The sequence below is a fragment of the Cavia porcellus genome, unplaced genomic scaffold (genome assembly GCF_034190915.1).
Source record: "Cavia porcellus strain 051 isolate PalLab524CR breed Dunkin Hartley unplaced genomic scaffold, mCavPor4.1 scaffold_16, whole genome shotgun sequence".
Lineage (NCBI taxonomy): Eukaryota > Metazoa > Chordata > Mammalia > Rodentia > Caviidae > Cavia > Cavia porcellus.
In genome coordinates this window covers 30321688-30342102 of record NW_026947499.1, presented here as the reverse complement: position 1 = coordinate 30342102, position 20415 = coordinate 30321688, and the positions used below count along the sequence as shown (strand labels likewise).

The 20415-nt window shown below is 45.3% G+C and overlaps 1 protein-coding gene across 8 annotated transcripts in view; it reads right to left on the bottom strand.

Annotated features, from left to right (window-relative positions):
* The window catches only part of Tango2 (transport and golgi organization 2 homolog), a 40142-nt gene that overhangs the window by 7898 nt on the left and 11829 nt on the right, over positions 1–20415 (bottom strand). For 4 of the 8 annotated variants that reach the window (XM_003478388.5, XM_063226123.1, XM_063226126.1 and 1 more), the window contains exons 2-5: positions 14514–14602; positions 6732–6820; positions 2229–2348; positions 1385–1499 (exon numbers count right to left, since the gene is read on the bottom strand). In XM_003478388.5, the coding sequence (XP_003478436.1) occupies positions 1385–1499; positions 2229–2348; positions 6732–6820; positions 14514–14569 (380 nt within the window). In that variant the 5' untranslated portion in view covers positions 14570–14602. Of the gene's footprint in view, positions 1–1384; positions 1500–2228; positions 2349–6731; positions 6821–14513; positions 14603–14818; positions 14843–20415 lie in introns of those variants that run through there. The other 4 variants (XM_063226128.1, XM_063226127.1, XM_063226122.1 and 1 more) reach the window with 3 other exon arrangements.

Here is a 20415-nt window from a genome sequence, read left to right as displayed (position 1 = left end):
GACCATGGATTTGCTTCTTTGGCCACTGTTTGCTTTCTTGGGTTGTGATCAGGGTGGCAGCCTTCAGACCCAGGAGCTAGAAAAGGCTGCTCAGGCTCCCAGAAGCCTAGGGCTGCACTTTTCACAACTACAGGAGTTACCATCCAGTATGTGCCCACACATTCATGCAGAGCACAGTTCCCTTGTCTCTTAGCCCCTTGGCACAGCTGCTGAGTACCCATCAGTGTCACAGCCACTGTTCTGGTCTCCTGGAGCTGGGTCACACATACATGGAACAAGTGACGGCAAAATGGTCTCCAAATCTGGGGGGCAGGGGCACATGGACTTGGAGCTGCTATAGGTTAGTGTGGAACAACGCTCCAGACAGCAAATGCCAATATCAGCCTCTACCCTTAACCCTCCTCCTGTGGGCCACTGTAGCCTGCTCAGTCTCTATATCATATGTCGCCATCCATGTAGTGCAGGAGTAGGGACACAGCATCCCTATATGCAGTAGATGCTAGAGGCACAACAGAGCTGCTATTGTGGAAGGAAGCAGCTCACCAAGGGGCTCTGGACATAGATGCTAATTGACCCTCACCCCATCTGTCTGTCTTGGAGGAAGCCCCTCCAACCAGCAGCCCATGGCTTACACATAGCTTGAACATGCCTGGGACACACTGAGTGAAAAAGAACTGTTGGGGCTAGGGATTTAGCTCAGCAGCATAAGCACCTGCTTTGCAAGTGCACAGTCGTGAGTTTGACCCCCGGTACCAAAAAAAAAAAAAAGGGAAAAAGAACTGTTTCAGGCTACATATAAAAAATACACATAACATACAAATAAAAAATTATTTTAAATACTTTTTACTATAACTCAAGCATGTCCAACCCACAGGCTTCAGGTTGGACACACCTGCCTATCTATGTTAATAGTATTCGTTGACTTCTGGACATTAAAAGGGTAAAGAGAAGTCAAAAGAAGATAGGGGAGGATGCTCACTTTACCGAAAAGCAAAACAGAAAATTTCTGCAGTACCTGTTTGGCCATATCTCTAATATGAGAGTCACTTAGGATCATAGCACCTGGCCAGGGTGGCTGTGGGCTGTTCTGCAGGACCTCCCATGGGAGAGGAGCCACAGACTGCCCTTCACAACCCCAGCTCTTCAGCACCCTACTTCAGCTTTCTTGAGGCAGAGAGCAAGAAGCCCTGACTCAGCTCCCCTCTATCCAGATGGATGAGCCTGAGACAGGTTAGGTCCTTGGGATGTTTGCAAAACCTACTATATGTGACATCTTGGGAAAAGCTGCCAGGCTGACTGGAGGGGTGGAATCCTGAGCCCGATGCCAGAAGACCTAGCCCCCAGGGCAGTGCTGGGTAGGGCTGCTGTCTCCTGGCAAACTCACCTCAGGTCGGCTGCTATGAGGTTAAAGCCATTGTACAGGTGGCCCTCCTGGGAGACCTTCTTCAGGTAGGACAAGCTGTCCATGTCAGTGGTCAGAAAGTTGGTTACAAGTTCACCTGTGTACAGGGGACAGGGACACATGACTGGCAGCAGATGAGCCCCTTTTCTGGAGATACCACAGTGGAGCTGCCTTGGGAGAACAAAAATAGTGGGATCCCAAAAGAGCTACAGCAACTGGAGTCAGCCACACTTTACTGAGAAGACTGCCACAAAGGGTGGCACTGAGAACTATGAGTTTTTTTTTTGGGGGGGGGGGCAGTAAATCTTCTAACCAGGCACAAATGCCTGTCATCCTAGCTAGCTGAGAGGATGAGACAGGAAGATCATGAGTTTGAGAATAGCCTGGGCAACATATAGAGAATCCTACCTAAAAGATAAAACATTTCCCCCACATGTCCCTTTAGGGAAATCAGCATAAAGAAAGAGAAAACTTCAGCATGAATGACCTGTATCCATACAACTATGCAAGAAGGACAGTGGGGAGTATGCAAACTGCTGACAGATGGGGGACAAAGATACAATAGTGAGCAGTGGCATTTTGTGGAGTGACACACTTAGAGGGCTCTCCCTGAGATAACCACATCTGTCAAGAGACCAGACCAACAGCGACTGCTATGGTAATGCCATAGGTCCCCTCCCCTTCTCCTGTCTCTTCTTCATGTTCCTGAGGCAGGTAAGGAGCCTAGCAGCAGCTCCCTCAAATGCCTCCTGCTTCCTGCCTATCCTGGCTGCCCCACCCTACCTGCCTTACTAGGCCCAGTCCTGCTCCCCCTGCTTCCCTTTACCTCTGCCACGGGTATCTCGGTCCAGCTGTGGCTGCAGATAGTTGGTGAGTGCCCCTAACTTCCCTCTTGTGCTGATGCCCAGCCACGTGCCTCCTTCCCTGCCTTCTTCCATGTCGAGCCCTGTGGCAAGTGACAGAGTTACCAGTCATTGTGATGGGTTCTGACCCTGCTCTGGTTCCCACCCAGTGCCTGTCCCCTAGGAAAAACAATGTCAGTGGCTCCATGAGAATATGTAGCTCAGCCCAGCTGCCCCGGCCATTGGTTGGAGCTCCAACTCTGCAAAGTAAAGCAGCTCCTAAGTTACACAAAAAGTATAGGTAATAACCGTGTCCCCCAAGACATTGTAGGCACCAAATATGCCCACCCTGATATCAATGGGTGAACCTGAAACTGGGTGGTCTGCATATGACTTCTGCAGAATACATCTTACACATTAGTTAGGGTCAGAGTTCAGGGCACTAAGACAGCTTCCCTACCTGGGGCTTCATCTACCAGGAACAGACACAGGCCTCATGGTTAGTACTACACATGTCACCAAAACTTACCACTAGGTAAGACATGCCCTAAAGGTGATGCAGGGTGTAATTCAGTAGCAGAGTACTGCCTAACATGTAAGAGATTATGGGTTGGATCCCCAGCAATGAAAACACAAAAGAAAACAAAACAAGCCACTTGTTACTCCAGAGGGTCAGAGTTCAGAAGGCCTGGAAGACCAGCAATGTGCCCCTGAAAAGGCACTGAATGAAGCTATGAGAATGAAGCCAAAACTGCATCAGAGATCCCAGGATGGGTAGAGAAAGTGGAGAAGCCAGGAATTTGGAACAGCTGAGGAAAGCCACAACACAAAGCCAGCTCAAGAGAGAGGCCATGTGAGCTGCAAGCACTGGCAATGCCCTAGGGCCATGACTGCCCAAGCCTTTGGAATTAATATCTCACTACAGTTTGTCCTGGGTGCTAGACATGGAACTACAAGACTTAATGTTTTCCCTGTCAGGTTTTATCTTGCTTTGGTCCCATTGGTTCCTATATTCCTATTCCTCCTTTTTGTAATGGTAATGTTTACCCTGAACCACTTTGTATCAGCAATGTTTGACTTTCTAATTTTTATGGAGGCTCACAGCTAAGAGTTTGCTTTGAGTCTCAGAGGAGACTTTTTGGACTTGGACTCAACAGCAGGGCTGGAGCTGCCGAGACTGTGGTGACTCTTAGACATGAGCTGAATGAATTTTGTATAAAGTGACACACATGAGTCTTTCAGGGATGAAGGGCGTAATGTTATGATTTGACCTGCAATGGCCTCAAAGACTCATGTGTCTGGAAGGTGGATTATGGGGCAGAGCAGTTAGGTGGGGTCTGGTGAGAAGCCACAGTTCACTGAAAGCACAGACTGGACGACTATACATTATCGCCCTCCCTACCTTCTCCCTTTGCTCTCTGCTTCCTGGCTGCCATAAGGAACAGCTTTCTACCACTGTGCCTCTCTGCAATGCCATCCTACCTTGGAGCCAGCTAAGTATGAAACCTCTCCTTTTTTAAGTTGTGGGTGTCTGGTATTTGGTTCCAGTGATGAATAAAATAACTAAGGCACCTCCATAGGATGAATAAGAAAATGTGGAACAAAATGGAGAATGGGAATGGGGCAGCAGTAATAAGAGGGGAAGACACTTTTCTGGGTACTCTTTATTGTGTTGTTTGACTCTGAGGACCATGGAAATTAAAAAAAAATATACCCCAAATCTCAAGGAAGCAGAAAATATAAGAAAACATCTAAGCTAGATCAAACAGGATAGGGGCCAGGGATATAGCTCAGAGGCACAGTACCTGCCTGGCAAGTGCAAAGTCCTGAGTTTGATTCCCAGTACCAAAACAAACAAACAAAGAATACGATATAAGGGAAACGCAACATGGAACATTAATTGTAATCTATACTATCTCACTGGAGGAGAAAGAACTCACATAAATAACTTTGTTGTTTTGTTTTGTTTGAGACAAGGTCCCACTATGCATTCCAGGATGCCCTACTAATACTAATGTATTACACTAGCCTCAGACTCACAGTAATCTTCCTGCCTCAGCCTCCTGAGTGCTGGAATTACAGATATACAACACCATACCCAGATATCACCTAAGTAACTCTGAAAAACGGAATTTTTAACTGATACTCTAAAGCTAAAAGCAAAGAAGAACGATTTTAAAATGTTAGGCTTTAGCCAGGCATGGTGATACATACCTGTATTACCAATACTGTGGAGGCTGAGGCAGGAGAACTGTCCTGAATGTGAGGCCAACCTGGGCTACATAGTGAATTCAAAACCAGCCTGAATGACACAGTGAGAATTTGTCCCCCCAAAATTAAATTAAATTTTAAAATAAAAACAAAAAATCTATGGAGGAAATGGGATAAGCAAACAATAGTTCTGCAAAAGAACAAGGAGAACATACTATACTTGATTCAAGGCCTGCTAAAAAGACGGTTATTTAATGTTTGTTTCTTTCTTGAGAGCTTGTTTGGAGGTTCTAGCAGGGGAGTGCAGCGACTCATATCCCCTTGACCGAGGAATGGTCCTGCTCTATTGAGGTGGTCGTCCTCTTTGACCGAGTGCGAAGGGACTCATGTGGATCATTGAAAGAAAGGGGACACCCACCTAGCCTGCCAGATCAGCCGAGTCAACCCTGGTGATCAATGGGGTGACAGGTGTCGCAGCCAGATCTCCCTCACATCCTTATTTCTTTTTTGAGCCTGGGTGTGTCTATGTTGCATGAGTTGGGCTTAACTTCTTAGGCTCAAATGATTTCCCACTTCAGCTTGCTGGATAACTGGGACTACAGACATTCATTAGTCCACTAGACTCAAAAGGACAGTAAATAAGATACTGCAGTGTTGACATCAAGACAGACACATGCATCAGTGGGACACAATAGATTCTGGAAGAGACCCACACACATATGATCAACTGATTTACAACCAAGTTGCCATAATTATACAACAAGCAAAAAAATATCTATCTAATAAATGATGTTGAAGCAACTAGAGGGATGGGGGTAGGGAATGAACCTGAACCATTACCTCATACCATCTATAAAAATAATTTTGAGATAAATCACAGACAAAACTACAGACCTCAAAATCAGAAGGCTTCTGGAAGCAAATAGAGAAAAATATCACTGACCTTATGGAAGTACAGACTTCTTAGATAAAACATAACAAACTACAGTGGAATAGATAAACTGCATTTTGTTGACATATTCTGCTCACCAAAGGACAGCATCAAGGAAATGAATAGATGTGTATTTATTCAACAAGAGTCATCCAGAATGCATAAAGAAATCCTACAAATCAATAATTTAAAAGTGAGTAACAATTCCTTAATTGGTCAAGTAACAGAGTTAAAGATTTTTCTCTTCTGTATAAAATAAGCAAAAACCAAAAGAAACATATAAAAAAATGGGTCATAAGATAAAAGATTTGAGAAATGAAAAACAAATTAAGTGAACCCTTTATTAGATAAGAGTCCCCTGGATCCAGCAAGTGAGAGAGAGGTAAAGGGATCCAGGCAGAAGCCAGGATAGGGTGGAAAGTTCAGGAAGATTGAGGCAGCCAGAGTTCATGAGACCAAAGAAGAGAGCTACACAGAGGAATCACATAGTAAGGCCAGGAAAGAACACCCCGAAGGATTTGGGGGACAGTATTTACACAGGGCAGGGAATAGTGCTTGTTTGCAGAAGCCACATTAGAAAAAGCACACAATAGCTGGACATGATGGCACACATCTGTAATCCCAGCACTTGGGAGGCTGAGACAGAAGGATCACTGCAAGTCTGAGACCAGCCTGGGCTACATAGTGAGTTCAAGGCCAACCTGAACTGCATAGTGAAAACCTGTCTCAAAAAAACTAAAAAAAAAAAGACACCAAAGAAAGAAAAAACACGTAATTCCCAGTGTGCTGGGTTAATTACTGAGGGAAGTCAGTTCTTACAATTTGAGAATAAAATGTCCTATACCGGCATGGCTCTGAACTTGCCTGTCAAATTTCAAGCAAAACACCCAAAAGATCTCTTAAACCCTAACTGGATGAAGCTCAACGGTAATATTTCTAAGAATACAAAATGTATCCCATCTAAGGTTTTGCTCCCAAACTCAGCCCACTAACCCTGGAGCAAGGCATACACAGCAGAACTGTGGATGCAGACACAAAACACACACACAGAGGTACATGAACACATAAACAGGTACCTTGGAAAGTGCCCAAGGGACACAGTCTTCATGTGCAGACTGACCAAAGCATGTGAAGCCATATGGTCAGTCCTGAATGGACAGCTCAAGGATGCTTAATGGCTTAATCTAGCACTGCCCCAGACCCCTCGCCATTCATATACTCAGCATTTACACTGGAAGCAGGGCTTTTGTGAGGCTCATTATGGGATTTGTACATTCATGCTGTTCCAAGGGCTCTGGTGGGGCGACACTGAATACCTGTCAAACAGGTGTAAAAGAAGACTTACCACTAAGAATCTCATTGTCATTGCCCCAGAAGTCAGCTAGCTTGGATGGTCTGTGGTAGAATTCATCCCTGTTGGCTGCCAAAATAAGCCTGAGAAAAGAAAGCATGATTGGCCATCTTACACAGCAACAGAAAGCCATGTCCCTCCACTCGGGATTGAGCCTAAGGCCTTCACACTGAGCTATGTCCCTGACCTCCCCCTTTTTAACTTGTACCAGAGATTGAACTCATAACCTGAGCCAAATCCCTGGCCCCCTTTTTAACTTTCTTTCTTTGAGATAGGGTCTCACTAAATTACTGTATTGCCCAGGCTGAGCTTGAACTTGTGATCTTCCTACCTCAGCCTCCTCAAGTGCTGGATTATAGACATGTTACCATGTCCAGCTCACGCACTCTTTATTTCTCTGGGTACGACAAATTGAACTTAGCCTGCATTCTACACTCTCAGCTTTCTCTGTTAAAAAATCAGATTTCCAGTAGTAGCTTACATACACAAGTTCCAAAGAGGACAGGAACCCACCCGTCCTCACAAGGCCTTTATGTGGCAAAGGTCTTCAGTGATCCCAGACAGCTCCCAGAGAGACTGCTCAGAGCCCCTGTCCAGGAAATAGATAGGTGGCATTCAAAGATATAGGTTTCCATGGCTCACTGCCAGGAGACAGATCCGCCAGGCCCAATGGGACAGCCTTAGCCCTTGCTCATATAGCCCCTGCCAACAATAGGGCCTGTGGAAGGATGGCTGGGCAGGTGAAGATCCTCAGTGTTGCCACCAACCACACAGAAGGAACCAGGCTGGAAGTATAAGACCACTCCTGACCATCTGTCCTGTTCCCTGAGAACAGACACAGCAAGCCTGCAAGCTTCCTGAAAACGTGAACCCCTTGCCAAAAGAATTGTGGATAGACACCAAATTTCAGCAGCACATGGGGCTTCTGAGGGCTGTTTCATTCTGTGATTTACAGTGTTTTATGTGTATAGGGGTGAGGATGGAGGGGGTTACTACCCAGGGATTATACATCACTTTAAGCCCTCTGAGTCTTTGATGGAAGCCTTCAGGATTCCCCATTTGGCCCACCCTGCCCCTAACTATAGCACCAGTCACTCTGTCTCATGCATCATTCAGCTGCCTTCAGGGTTGCACTCTATCTGCCCCCAGTGGCATACGGGTGGCTGCCATGCCTGCTACAAAGCCCAGCGATTCACAGAATAATCTTTGGTATCTCCAACTGATGAGTTCCAGCCCAAATTCAGCCTGTGTCTCAAATCGTATCTGCTGTCCTTTCTGAATGGAGGTGTCCCCACCACCACCATACCACTGTAGCAGGGCCAGCAGCCGGGCTGCCTTCCCTGGCCATCCTAGCAGGCACCATGCTGATAATAAGCACATATGCCCCTGGGCCCATACTGGCTGTGGCCCAGACAATGGTCAGGAGGAGAAAGGTAACATGGTCTCTAAATGGGAGGAGACTATAGAGTTGTGAAAGGGACCAGGGACCAGGCCCAGAACCCCTATTATCCCCAGGGGGGAGGTCAATTTTCATGTGTTTTTTTCTGGTACTTTCTCTTTTAATACCAAATCTTCCTTCTCTGCTCTCACCTCTCTGGCCGTTGAAGGTGAGTGAGGAAAGGGAGCTGGGAGGTCCCCGTCAGGGCTCCCAGGGAAAAGGTGATGAGCTCTGCAGCTCAAAGTCAGGTTGGGGCTGTTGGCTTCGGTTGCCAACTATTATTTTATTTTATTTTTGGTTGCCAATTCTTACATAAGGCTCTAACAAAGAAAAAAAATTTTAAGGGAAAATGAGAAGAAATGCTGACTAAGCAGAGATTTTGTGCTAAAATGTTCAACGACCTATTTTTAAACAAGGAATGGTTACCTAATAATTTGAGAACAGTAATTGCCAGGTTATTTTTAACATAGGAGTCCCTGCTTACTTGAATTAGTGATGGTTTTGCAGAGATTTCATTAAAATGCAGAATTCAGAGATGAGCAGGTATAATGCACTTATACTGAGTTCTAAACAGATGAGAAAGTGATGCCCTCAGTCAATACTGGTGGGGGCTGCAGCGCAGAGGAAGCTCCATCTGCACCCAGTGTGCAGGGAGCTGGGGCTGTGATATCACAGTGCAGGGCTTTGAGCATGCCAAGTCATCCACTGGTTTTGTTCTGTTCTGCTAACTGCAACCACTGACGATGATCTGTAAGCTCCACGCATACCTTGCATTGCTGGGGACAGCATTTGCAATGTATGTCGGGACAATCTATGCACTATCTGGGGGCATGTGTACCAATGGAAGGTTAAGTCTATCATTGTGGGGTAGGGGTGACCTGGCAGCAAGTGCTTTGTGCTGCAACCCAGCAATCAGGTCCTCAGGGATAACCCCCGAGGTAACAGCTTGTCCAGCAGCCACTCCAGGTTGTAGCCAGCAAGGGCCTCCACAAAGGATTGTAAAAAATATTTTTTAAAAAGATGAGGATTACATGCCAATGTAACCATGTTACCCTGCTGGTGGTATCTGGGTTTTCTATGACAGTCATCAAAGTCCTGCAAACATAGCAGTTTAAACCCCTGAATGCTGACCATTATTCCAAAAAAACATAATCCCTCATACTAAAATCCTTTAAGACCAAAACCCCTAAAGTATACTGCACGTGGTAGCACACACCTGTAATTCCAGCTACTCAGGAAGCTGAGGTAGGAGGATCATAAATTCAAGCTCAACCTGGGCAAATTGGTAAGAATTTGCCTCAAATTAACTGACTAGCAGTGGTGGGGAGGTCAGGAATCCAACTTAGGACCTCATGCTTGCCAGACAGGCACTGCACCAGAGTTAAATCTCTGGCCCCTAATTAATTAATTAAAGAACTGGGGCTGGGGATTTAGCTCAGCGGTTCAAAGAGCTTGCCTAGCAAAAAGGCAAGGTCATGAGTTTGATCCCCAGTACCAAAAAAGAAAAAGTTAATTTGTTATTAAAAGTCTAGTTACACACACAGCAGACTGGGGATGTAGCTCCTTGAGTTCAATTCCTACTACCAAACCAAACCAAATAAGCACCTAAAATCTACAAATCTCACAGGGCATGGTAATGCACACCTGTAGTCCCCGGAGGCTGAGGCAGAAGGATCACAATGAGTTTAAGGCCACCTTGGGCTACATGTAAGTTTGTATCTAGCCTGAACTACATAGCAATAGCCTGCCTCTAAAAAGCCATAAACAAATAATTAAAATCTAAAAATCCCCAAATTCTTTCTCTCTTTTTATTTTTAATTTGAGATAAGGTCTTTCCAGGTAGTTCTGGCCAACTTAAACTCACTATGTAGCCCAGCATGGCCTCCAATTTGCAGTGATCCTGTCTATACCTTGCTAGTGCTCAGATTATAGGTATGTACCACCACACCTAGTTCCAAATTCTAAATCCTAAAATCACAATCCTAAAAGATTAGTCTCAAATGTTGAAATCTCTGAAAACCAATACTGTGAAAACTGTAATCTAATACAAAAGGACAGAATTATGATGAGTTTGACCATGAAATAAAGCAACAACAAAAATATCAATTTAATGTGTAATTGTCATTGTACAAAAGAAAGGAAAAGAAAGTTCTCTAAAAGATATAACTGCATATATATTTAAGTGTATAAGACAGATAACCATATTACTGAGTTTTGTTGGATCATTGAACAAAACTGTTTGCAGTCTCACTGAAAGTCCCCTCGATATGCTTTAATTTTGTAACTTCAACAACTATTTCTAAGATGACAATATGTAATTAACTAATGATTTCCTACTGTTTACTTTTTCCGAAATTCTATATAACTTGTAACCTTTTTCTTTTTTTTTCTCCTTAAATAAAATTTAAAAAAATATCAATTTAAAATTGCATCATTTGTCTGTATTGCTATTGAGCTTGTAGGCAGAAATGCTGAAACTTCCTCAGTAAATGAAACGATGTCCTTTTAACTCAATACATCTGTATTTGTGAAAAACAAAATTTCTCCAAATCTTGGCTGTGTGTGTAACTATATCTGCTGCTGCAACCTATCATAGCTACAAATCAACCTTAGATTGTCTGTCGTCTTTCCAATGACTACAATTATGAAGCTGAGTACCTACAGTTACCAACCATAGGGATTGTATTTACACATATTTCTTTTGACCTATTCCTTTTTGGTTTGTTTGATAATGAGGACTGAACACAGGGCCTCTTGCCTAAGCTACATCCCCAGTTCAAATGATTATTTTGTTTTTATTTATTTATTCATTTTGAGAGATAGTTTCTCTATGTAGCTCAAATTGGCCTCAACTCTGGATACTCCTGACTTGTCCCAAGTGCTGAGGTTATAGCCATGTGCCATGACATGGATCAAGAATTGTCTTAAGGGGCTGAGGATTTAGCTTAGTGGCATAAGTGCCTGCCTTGCAAGTGTGCGGTTGTGAGTTTGATCCCTGGTACCAACAAAAACGAAAAAAAAGACAAAAAAAAAAAAGAATTGTCTTAAATTATTTTCCCCAGCAACATATTTTCAGGATCATGATTTTGGTGATTTTAGATGTTAGGGATTTTTATTTTGATCTTTTGAGATTTCAACATTTGAGATTATGCCATTTGGTATGGTGCCATTTGGTATTATGGCCCAAACTCAGACCAACACCCACTTGTCTGCTAATCCACAGGTCAGTCAGTAGGCTAAACTGGCCCTCTGCATGGAGCCCAAGGCTCTAATTAAGGCTCCAGTTAGAAATTTCACAGAAAGACCTATGCTACCAGCCTATGGCCTGCCATTGCTGCTGGATATCTCCAGAACTGGAAGGGTAGGAGATACCGGAAGCCCTTTGTACTCCTCTGTCAAAGTCATGAAAGCCTAATGCATATTCACTCAGTCACCTAGGAGCAGTTTATTTAGTATCTGGCCTAAGCTTTGCAAAGGTGCGTGGGAAATGTTGAGGCCATCAACCTCCACAAGGACAGGCCCAGAAGTGATGCACATATTCCAAGGGAAGAAGTAAAACAGGTCTGTGCTCAGCCTCTTCCTCCCCACCTGAGTGGCCAGCACTAGGGACCAACATCCTGAAAGCTGGGGGTTAAGCTTCCTCCTGGAGAGGTGAGGATCTGACTTTAAGAAAAAATTCCCTGGGGCAGACTACAGGAGGAGACCACATTAAGCTGTTAACCCCATCAATATTTAGTTTCCCAGAGGTACCACATAACAGCACCACAAATTGGTGGCTTCAACAATAGCAATTTATTGTCTTGCAGTTCCAGAGGCTAATGTCCAAGATCAAGGTGTCAACAGTTGGTTTTCTCCGAGGGTCTCCTCTCAGAACATAGATGAGTATACTATCTTTGTATTCACAATGGCATCCCATAGAATGTCTGAGTCCTAGTCTCTTCCCATAAGGGCACCCATCATATAGAATCAGACCTGTCAATTATGACTTCATTTTACCTTCATCACTATTTTTTTCCAGAATGCATCCCCATTTTTAAATTAATTTTACTGATATACATATTTGTTATATATAATAATTACATTCATTAGATATATTGATCATGCTCAATCTCCTCTCTCTCTCCTTAATCACCTTGTAAAAGTTTATCTCCAAACACAGTTACATTTTGACAAGTGAGGATTCCACACAAGAATATGAAAGGTACACATGCCATGAATATGGATAATTCCCATTAAGAGCCTATCCTCTTGCTGGTGTGACTTCATAGGAACAAACTCAAAAGGACTATTGCCACACCTTCCCAAGAGGCAGCAGTGATAGTCACAATGAAAGCACTGGAAACAAAGCCTGGCTTGCTAATCAATATTTTCAACTCAGGTTTTTTCGCCCTGTTTTTTAATTATGTTATTTTTGCCAAGGAAGTAACAGAGGGGAAACAGTAAAAGTAAATGAAGGGCAATCCCTAGCATCCTGACTTGAGGTACAGTAGGCCCAGGTGGTGAAGGAGGAAGCCTGGGGTCTGATCCTGCTAGTCAGCACAGGCTGGACACAAAGCCTCCCCTAATGGTGACCAGCTGGGCAAAGCCTGTCCCATGCATGTGGGCATTAAATACTTGTGCCCAGGCCCAAGAAGTATCTCCTTCCTCCTCCCCTCACCTACTTTTTTTTTCTTGTTAAATTGCCTAAGCTGGCCTTGAGCTCATGATTTTCCTGTCTCACCCTTCCAAGTATATACGATTACAGGCACATGCCATTGTAGTCAGCTTCCACAATTCTTTACTGCCTATTTGCACATGGCATGTATATCACCACCACCCTTCTTACCATTTTTACATTACATAAAGAAGGTCATCAAGGAACAGAATATCAAGTGAGACTGTGGCTGTATATGGGAATAACAAATAGTGCTTATGACAGATTTAAGGACTATTGGACTGTGTCTCCTTGCTTGGAGGATGCTGGAGAGACACTAGAGGATGAAGGGCAGCTTTTCCCCCTGCCTCTGGGTGCTTTTTTTAGGAATGTCTTGGTTACTTTTTCTCACTGTTGAGACAAAATACCTGACATCCAAAGTGAAGCAAGGAAAGGTTCATTTATCTTACAGTTTTTGGAGGTTTTAGTCCACACTCAGCCGGCTATAAGGCAGGATGGCATGGCTAAGGGGCAGCTATTCATGGCAGCCACAAGCAACAAGAGTGAAAAGGGCAAAAGAGTAAAGAGCATGCCTCCTTCCTTCCTTTATAGTGTATGCCAGCTTTGCCTGTGGGCTAGCATATCACTTACACTGCCAATCCCAACGCTAGCCTACAAACTAATCACTAATGCTAGATTCAGCCACCTCCATAACTGCATGAGGCTTGATGGGGCCACCCAGACACAAACTATAACAAGGAAGCTTCTGCAATGTATGTGGCCTCCTCAAGTCATGGTTCCTATAGTGCCAGTAGTAAGCAGCATTCAGTGGCCAACACCCTTATCTAGCCTCCACCCAGTAACAGATACCTCCACCCAGTAACAGTAACATGTACCCAGAAGATAGATTCCCAAAAAACTCTACTAATATGGTAACACAGGGACTTCTTGGTTTCTAGTAGATCACAACCATACCTTCCCTGGCAAAGTCTGGATTTCAGCCTGAAAGTAAGACAAGGCACTGTACTAGGTATCCCATCTCAGCCATGGGGGGAATGGCTGCTCCCTCTATCTGCTCTTCCTGTATTCTTAAGAGTTCTGTTTACTTCTCTCCAGCCAGACCCTCACAACTCCAGTGCCCTGTTATAGTTAACAGTTCTTTACTACACACTTGCCCTGTAGGCTTCTGTCCGGAGGCTTGATTCAACTTGCTTTGCTCACTCAACTACAGGCTGTTCAGGATCAACTCCTGGAGCCTGGCCCACCTCTGAGGTCTATCCCTCTGTTGGAAGGAGAAAAAACACTGGATATACCTCAGTTGCTGTTTTATGAAATGAGTGTGAAATGAGTACATTTAGCTGTGACATTAGGTACCACAGGGTCTACAAACAACGCTGCAGTGACTTAGTGTGACAGCTTAGCTGAAACAGTCTGAATTATTTCTGGTAAACATTTTTAAGAGATAAAAACTTAGCCAGGTGTGGTGGTACACACCTATAATCTCAGCACTCTTGGAGGCTGTAGCAGGAAGACAGCAAGTTTAAACCCAGCTTAGACGACCTGGTGAGATCCTGCCACTGAGACTTGGCCATCCAAGGCCCCAGACCTACCTTCACCTCTCTTGCACATGGTGTCCAAGTGGAGTGAGAACAAGCCCATACCCCAGACCCAGTGAAGCATGGCGGATGCAGGACAAGGGGGTTACCTGTATGCATTTTTGGAAGCAGGTCGAGGATCAAACTTAAAGAAGATGATGCACATTAGTTTCAAGGGGTAGCTTTGCTCACATGAAATCTGAGGGAAAAGGAAAAGAATGAGTTGAATAAACATCAGTCAGCAGATGGCAGAAGGGCCTCACTGAACCTGTGACAGCCTAGAACACAACCACCAGTGAACAGGGCTGAATGGGCAAGAATCACATGTTGTCAGCACTGTACAAACCTCTCCCTTCACCAGGCATTCATCAGTACTGGGTAGTCTGTACCTCTGCCACCCACAACACTCACTGACCATGGACCTATGATGTTCACTGGCAGGGGGAATTGTGAGTGGATGCTAGAGGTGATAGAACCAGCAGCAAGAACAGGAATGACATATGTAGCTGGAGCCATCAGACGACAAGCTCTCCTCTTCAGCAGTACCAAGTCCTCCCCGTAAGTCTTCATCTTGGTTCTGGTACCCAAATGCATGGCATTATGCTCCACTCACCTGGAAGGTTTTGTACACTCACATCAGCAGGCAGGGATATGTGCTAGGGATGTGCCCTTAAACTTGAGTACTGGGTAAGTGTAGGTAAGCACACATACCTGCCTCTGGGGCCCAGCAGGCATTATTCCACAACTAGGTCAAAAACTGAGATTAGAACTCAATATCACCAACCCTGAAAATGTGACTTGAAGGTCCCTGCAATGTGCATGATGCATATCCAGGGCAGAGCCACTGTCTACGTAAGAACATGGGATAACCAAGAAGCTCCTCCAATACTGAAGTGGGTTGAACAGATTCCTGAGAAAAGTCTAATGAGCAGGAATGTGTGGCATGTAGCTGTTCAGTATATGTGCACAGATAAGAGTCTGCAGAGCTAAGTGCCCGAATGTTGGTATGTGTACACATGTGTACTTGTATGAAAGAAAGTATCTGTATGTACTTATGTATGTATGCTATCTGTATGCACATAAATGACCCCTCAAGATTCTCTAGAGGACAGGGTGGGCTGTGGCCTGTCTTGGGGTACCCTAGGGATTGGGGAGTATCTGAGTAGTGGCCCTGTTCCCAGATGTTAAGCATGTGGTACCCACTAGAGCTTGGGTTTCTTCTAGAAGGCAGCACATCTATAAAGTGAGTCTATATTTCATGTCATCTATGTATCTTGCTGAGGAAGAAGGCCAGGGTGAGATGTCCAGGCCCAGGCCATTCTGATTCCACATCTCAACAGGATCATGGACAAGCAACTACACAGACTATCTTCCTGGGCAGTGGCCACTAATGTCTGTTCATGGGTATACAGGCAGTAGCATAGGTTGAGGAAGGTTCCAGCTCACTGTTCCAGGCTGAGAGCCTCTGACAGCTGCCATAGCTCTGGGAACAGTGAGAGCTCTCTGCTGACATCAGTGGTCCCTGAAATGAAACCTTCGTAGACCTAATCTCAGAACTCACAGAACAAAGGTATTTCCACTACACCACCCACAGGGAACTTGTCAACCTTATAGGACCTTTCCATGGATGAAGCCATCATATTCCCCCACTCACTGATCTAGTTTGCAGGGAAAGACACAAAGGATTCACTCAACCACACATGAATATTTTTCTGCTATTGTGTCCTCACCAGCTCCCACACACAAATAGACCACCAGAGGACCTATGCCCAACTGGCCCTGAATCACACACACATACACAAGCACCCGCCTCCAAGGACTGAGCTTAGAGCACTCCAGTCCTCCTTCACCTACCCACATCTTCCTCTCCCCTGGTAACTACTATGTGCCACGTTCCTGTAGGTATGGATGATGGCTGCTGGGAACCAATTTTTTGCCCTAGGAAAGAGCGAGTGACTGTTCAAATGAGACAACACCGGGGTGATGAGACCATCAGCAGAACTACAGGTTGCTAGGCCACAAACATGCACTCTCAGGTATCCATTGCCTCTCGTGGGATAGATGAGTCAAAGGGATTTCCAACTGAGAAAGGCTTTGTGTGGGAACGTCAGAAGTGGGCTGGGTACCCCAGCAGTACCTAGTGGAGCCATCATCCCAGTGGTAACTTACGGCTCCAATACTGGTGGGAGTGACTGGGCCAACCCTCTGTCAAAATAAAGCAAGGAACTAAGATATAGCTCAGCAGCACAACACCTTCCTGGAAGTGTGAGGTCCTGAGTTTGATTCCTGGTTCCCCTCCCCAATAAATAAATAAATAAAGCAAGAGCTGGGAGGAGAGTACTTCAAACAGGTAGTAATTTGGGTACAAGTGCCAGAAAAAAAGGATTAGCAGACCTGTACATGTATCAGAGGACCCAAAAAAAACAAACAAACAAACAAAAAAAAAACTCAAGTGGCTAGGAAATGTCTATGAAGTGATAAAAAATTTACAAAGCACAGAAAAGAACTTTTATAAAGTTCTTCAAGAAATGAGGGGGCTGGGGATTTAGCTCAGCAGCATAAGCGCCTGCCTTGCAAGCAGGCAGTCGTGAGTTCATTCCCCGGTACCAATAAAAAAGAAAAAGACAAAAAAAAAAAAAAAAAGAAAGAAAGAAAGAAATGAGAGCTATAGGAATCATAAATAAAATATCAGGAATGAGTGTGTGTGTGTGTGTGTGTGTGTGTGTGTGTGTGAGAGAGAGAGAGAGAGAGAGAGAGAGAGAGAGAGACCAGAGACAGAGACAGAGAGAATTAAATAGCAATTAATTTCAGAGCAGATTGGAAGCTGTCTTACTGAAACCATGTTTCAAAATTTTAAAAAAGATTGGGGATACAGCACAGTGATACAGCATTTGCCTAATATGCATAAGGCCTTGGGTTCATCCCAGATCTGCTCCCACCTTCAAAAAGACCAGATTGGACACAGCTGATGAGATGGATCAACAGAATCATCCAGAAGGCAGTGCAGGGAGATGAGAATCATGCTGGCCTTGTGTGGGCCCCAGAAGTCCCACTGGCCAGGTGCAATAGATAGGGAATATTGGCACCCATCACATTCTGAGAAGTTATAAGTGGTCTCACACTGGGACAGCTGGTCTTCCCCAGTCATGAGAATCTGCCAACTTATGGCTACTAGAAGTTCTGTCAGCCAATCCCTACTAAAATCCCAATGGTCCAGAGTCCAGGGGCTCCCTAAGGGCTATAATAGCCATGGGCTCTTCTAAAAGCTGCCCATGGGAACACACTGTTCTAGGGTGTCACAGGAGGCCTGTACTCTCAGCCTTGGCCCACTTCTACCTTCCCTGAGTTGTGTGCCTGGCTTCTGCCAGAGACACTGATAGAAACAGCTCTGGCTCTGTAGTTCAGCTGCAGAATCCTAACATCCTAGCTGAATAGCAGACTACTGCTCCAGGCCGCAGTGGTAGGGAGGGTTTCGTGGTCCAGAGGAAGGTCACTGATGGATTGCCAGGCAGCCTGGCTTGGAGGTGTGGGTGCAGAGCCCAAGGCTTCAGTCTTGATGAAAACGTGGTCATTGGGAGGGAAGGACCAGAGGAAAGCCAGCCCCTGGGGAAGGGACCATCAGGAACTGCCTTTCTCTCCAGTCCCTCACCCCCCACTCAAGCCAGGCCCACTGCCCACAGGTCCTTCTGCCTAGCTCTGGTCAACAGGCCACCTCCCTCCCACCCCCTCTTTCCTTCCCCTACTACAGTCTACTCCTTCATCTAGGTCCCTATAAACTCCCTCGGCAATCTCCTGGCAGGTCCCAGCAGGCCCTGTATGTCTCCCACCCAGTCCCCCTATAGAGCTCTGATTGCTCTCTCTAGTGCTCAGTGAAGTCCTCCAACACCCTGATCACTGGGTGACCTGCCCAATTCTGAGAGTGAGCCTTATATATAGGTATAGCCCTTGGCTTCTAGTCACCACAGTCAGAACCACCCAACAGGGAAAACCTCAGGGTGTCCCACTCACACTGTGTGAGCCTGTTGCTCCTCACTCAAGGCTGCTTCCCATCACTTCCATTGTCAGCAGAGCCCTCCATGCCACTAGTAAAACTGGGGTTCATTCTCAGGGCATCTACATGTGCCACATGAGCCTTAAAGGATGCCTGAGCTGTGTAGGAGAGAGTGGAGAAATTAATCTAGTTTTTCCAGTGAGTCCTCTACTATGCCTTGCCCTTCTCGTAGGCTCAACACATGGGACATCTTCAGCAGTCTGAGAAATCCAGTGTGGTCAGGGCCATACAGGATTCTGGGATCACCTTTGAGGCCCAGGTGGCCAAAGCCAGATGACAAGAGCAAATGGACAAAGAGGCAGGCAGGAGAGCAAAGAGCCCACAAGAAGCAGGGGGATAGGGCAGCAACCTTCCTCCTGGTTATGATGGTCTCACTGGTGGCACTGTTTCAAGAGTAACTGCCACAGCACAAGGGAGAATCTGGCCTTGGCCAGGCCCATAGGGGATGAAAGAGCCCAGATGGAAGGCTCAGACTGAGGCCACATAGGCAGCCGCGGGGAAGAGCCACATGGTGGAGCTGAGTGCAGAGCCTGTCATATGCCCAAATATCTTGACCCATTCCAAGACACAGGAGCAGAATGACACAACACAGTGATCCTGAGCCAGAAATATAAGACTGAACCACTGAAAGAGGAAGTATGCCACTTCGTACTAACTGTGAGCCCTAAAGGAATCTTACTGCAGCCTGGATGCTCTGTAAAAAAAACCAGGGGGCTGGCCCCATTGGCAAAGCAGCTGGCTCAAGTGTAGCCCAGTTCTGCATCCTGGGATAGTCTTGCCATGGTTTCCTTATAAAGCCATGGTTTCCTAACTCACAGGACTCCAATTTGCTACACATAATAGGCAATCTTTGTCACAATCAAAATGTCACATAAAAAGTTGACTCCTATGAGCTTTGCCAAGTGATAGCTTTTGGTTTGGGGGTTGTTGATGTTTTGTTTTGTTTTAGGTGCTGGGGACTAAACCCAGGGTCTCCTACATGAGGACAAATGCTCTACCACTGAGTTACATCTTCAGGCTTTTTAAAATTTTGTTTTAAGACAGGGCTTCCAACTTGTCATCCTCCTGCCTCAGCCTCCTGAGGAGTTGGGATTTTAGCCATCCATCACACCACCTAGCACAACAGCTCTTATTAGATACCACCTGAACATTTCTGGAAATGAACAGAAACTAGCATAAAGTCCTGCCTGCAGTCCTGGAAGTATATTCTTTCTGAAAGTGCCCAACAAGGGTCGAGACCACATCAAGTGGGCCCAGGTCAGGTAATACAACCCAAGCCAGACAGATATTTGAGGTTGCAAGTATGTGGATATACACTCTTAATTCCTACCCACCCACCAATTGCTGGATCAGGGCTTCACTGTGCCCTTAGCCTAACTAGCAATAGCAGAGAAAGTCCTGCATCTTTTGATGTGGTCCCCCCAAACCTATATACATATATCTGTGTCTGATCAGTGGAGGTTGGCTGGGTACAGTGCAGGTCTGGCTCAGCAAACCTGAGCATCCCAAATGGTCTAAAGAAAGCTCTGGTCTTGTGTAGCATCTAAGAAGTAATCTCCAAACCTCTAGAATGACCCTAGCAAGAGCATCCACACTCATCTGGGGTTTAAGATGATGTCAGATATGTTATGTTAACAATATGACTTATAGTGGGCCTCTTGGATCATACTGTATCAGTTCAATCTGTGGAAGTCTGGAAACTAAGGGCAACCACTCAGGACAGTGATTGCCAAACATGTACAACTAGACCCCATAAAAACCTGAGCACTGGGGGCTGGGAATTTAGCTCAGCGGCATAAGCACCTGCCTTGCAAGTAGTCGGTCATGAGTTCAAACCCCGGTACCGATAAAAATGAAAAAGACCAAAAAAAAAAAAAAAAACCCTGAGCACTCAGGCTAGGGTGAGATTCCTAGCAATCACACAGCACTGCTGAGCAAATTAAATAGTTACCAGCAACTCC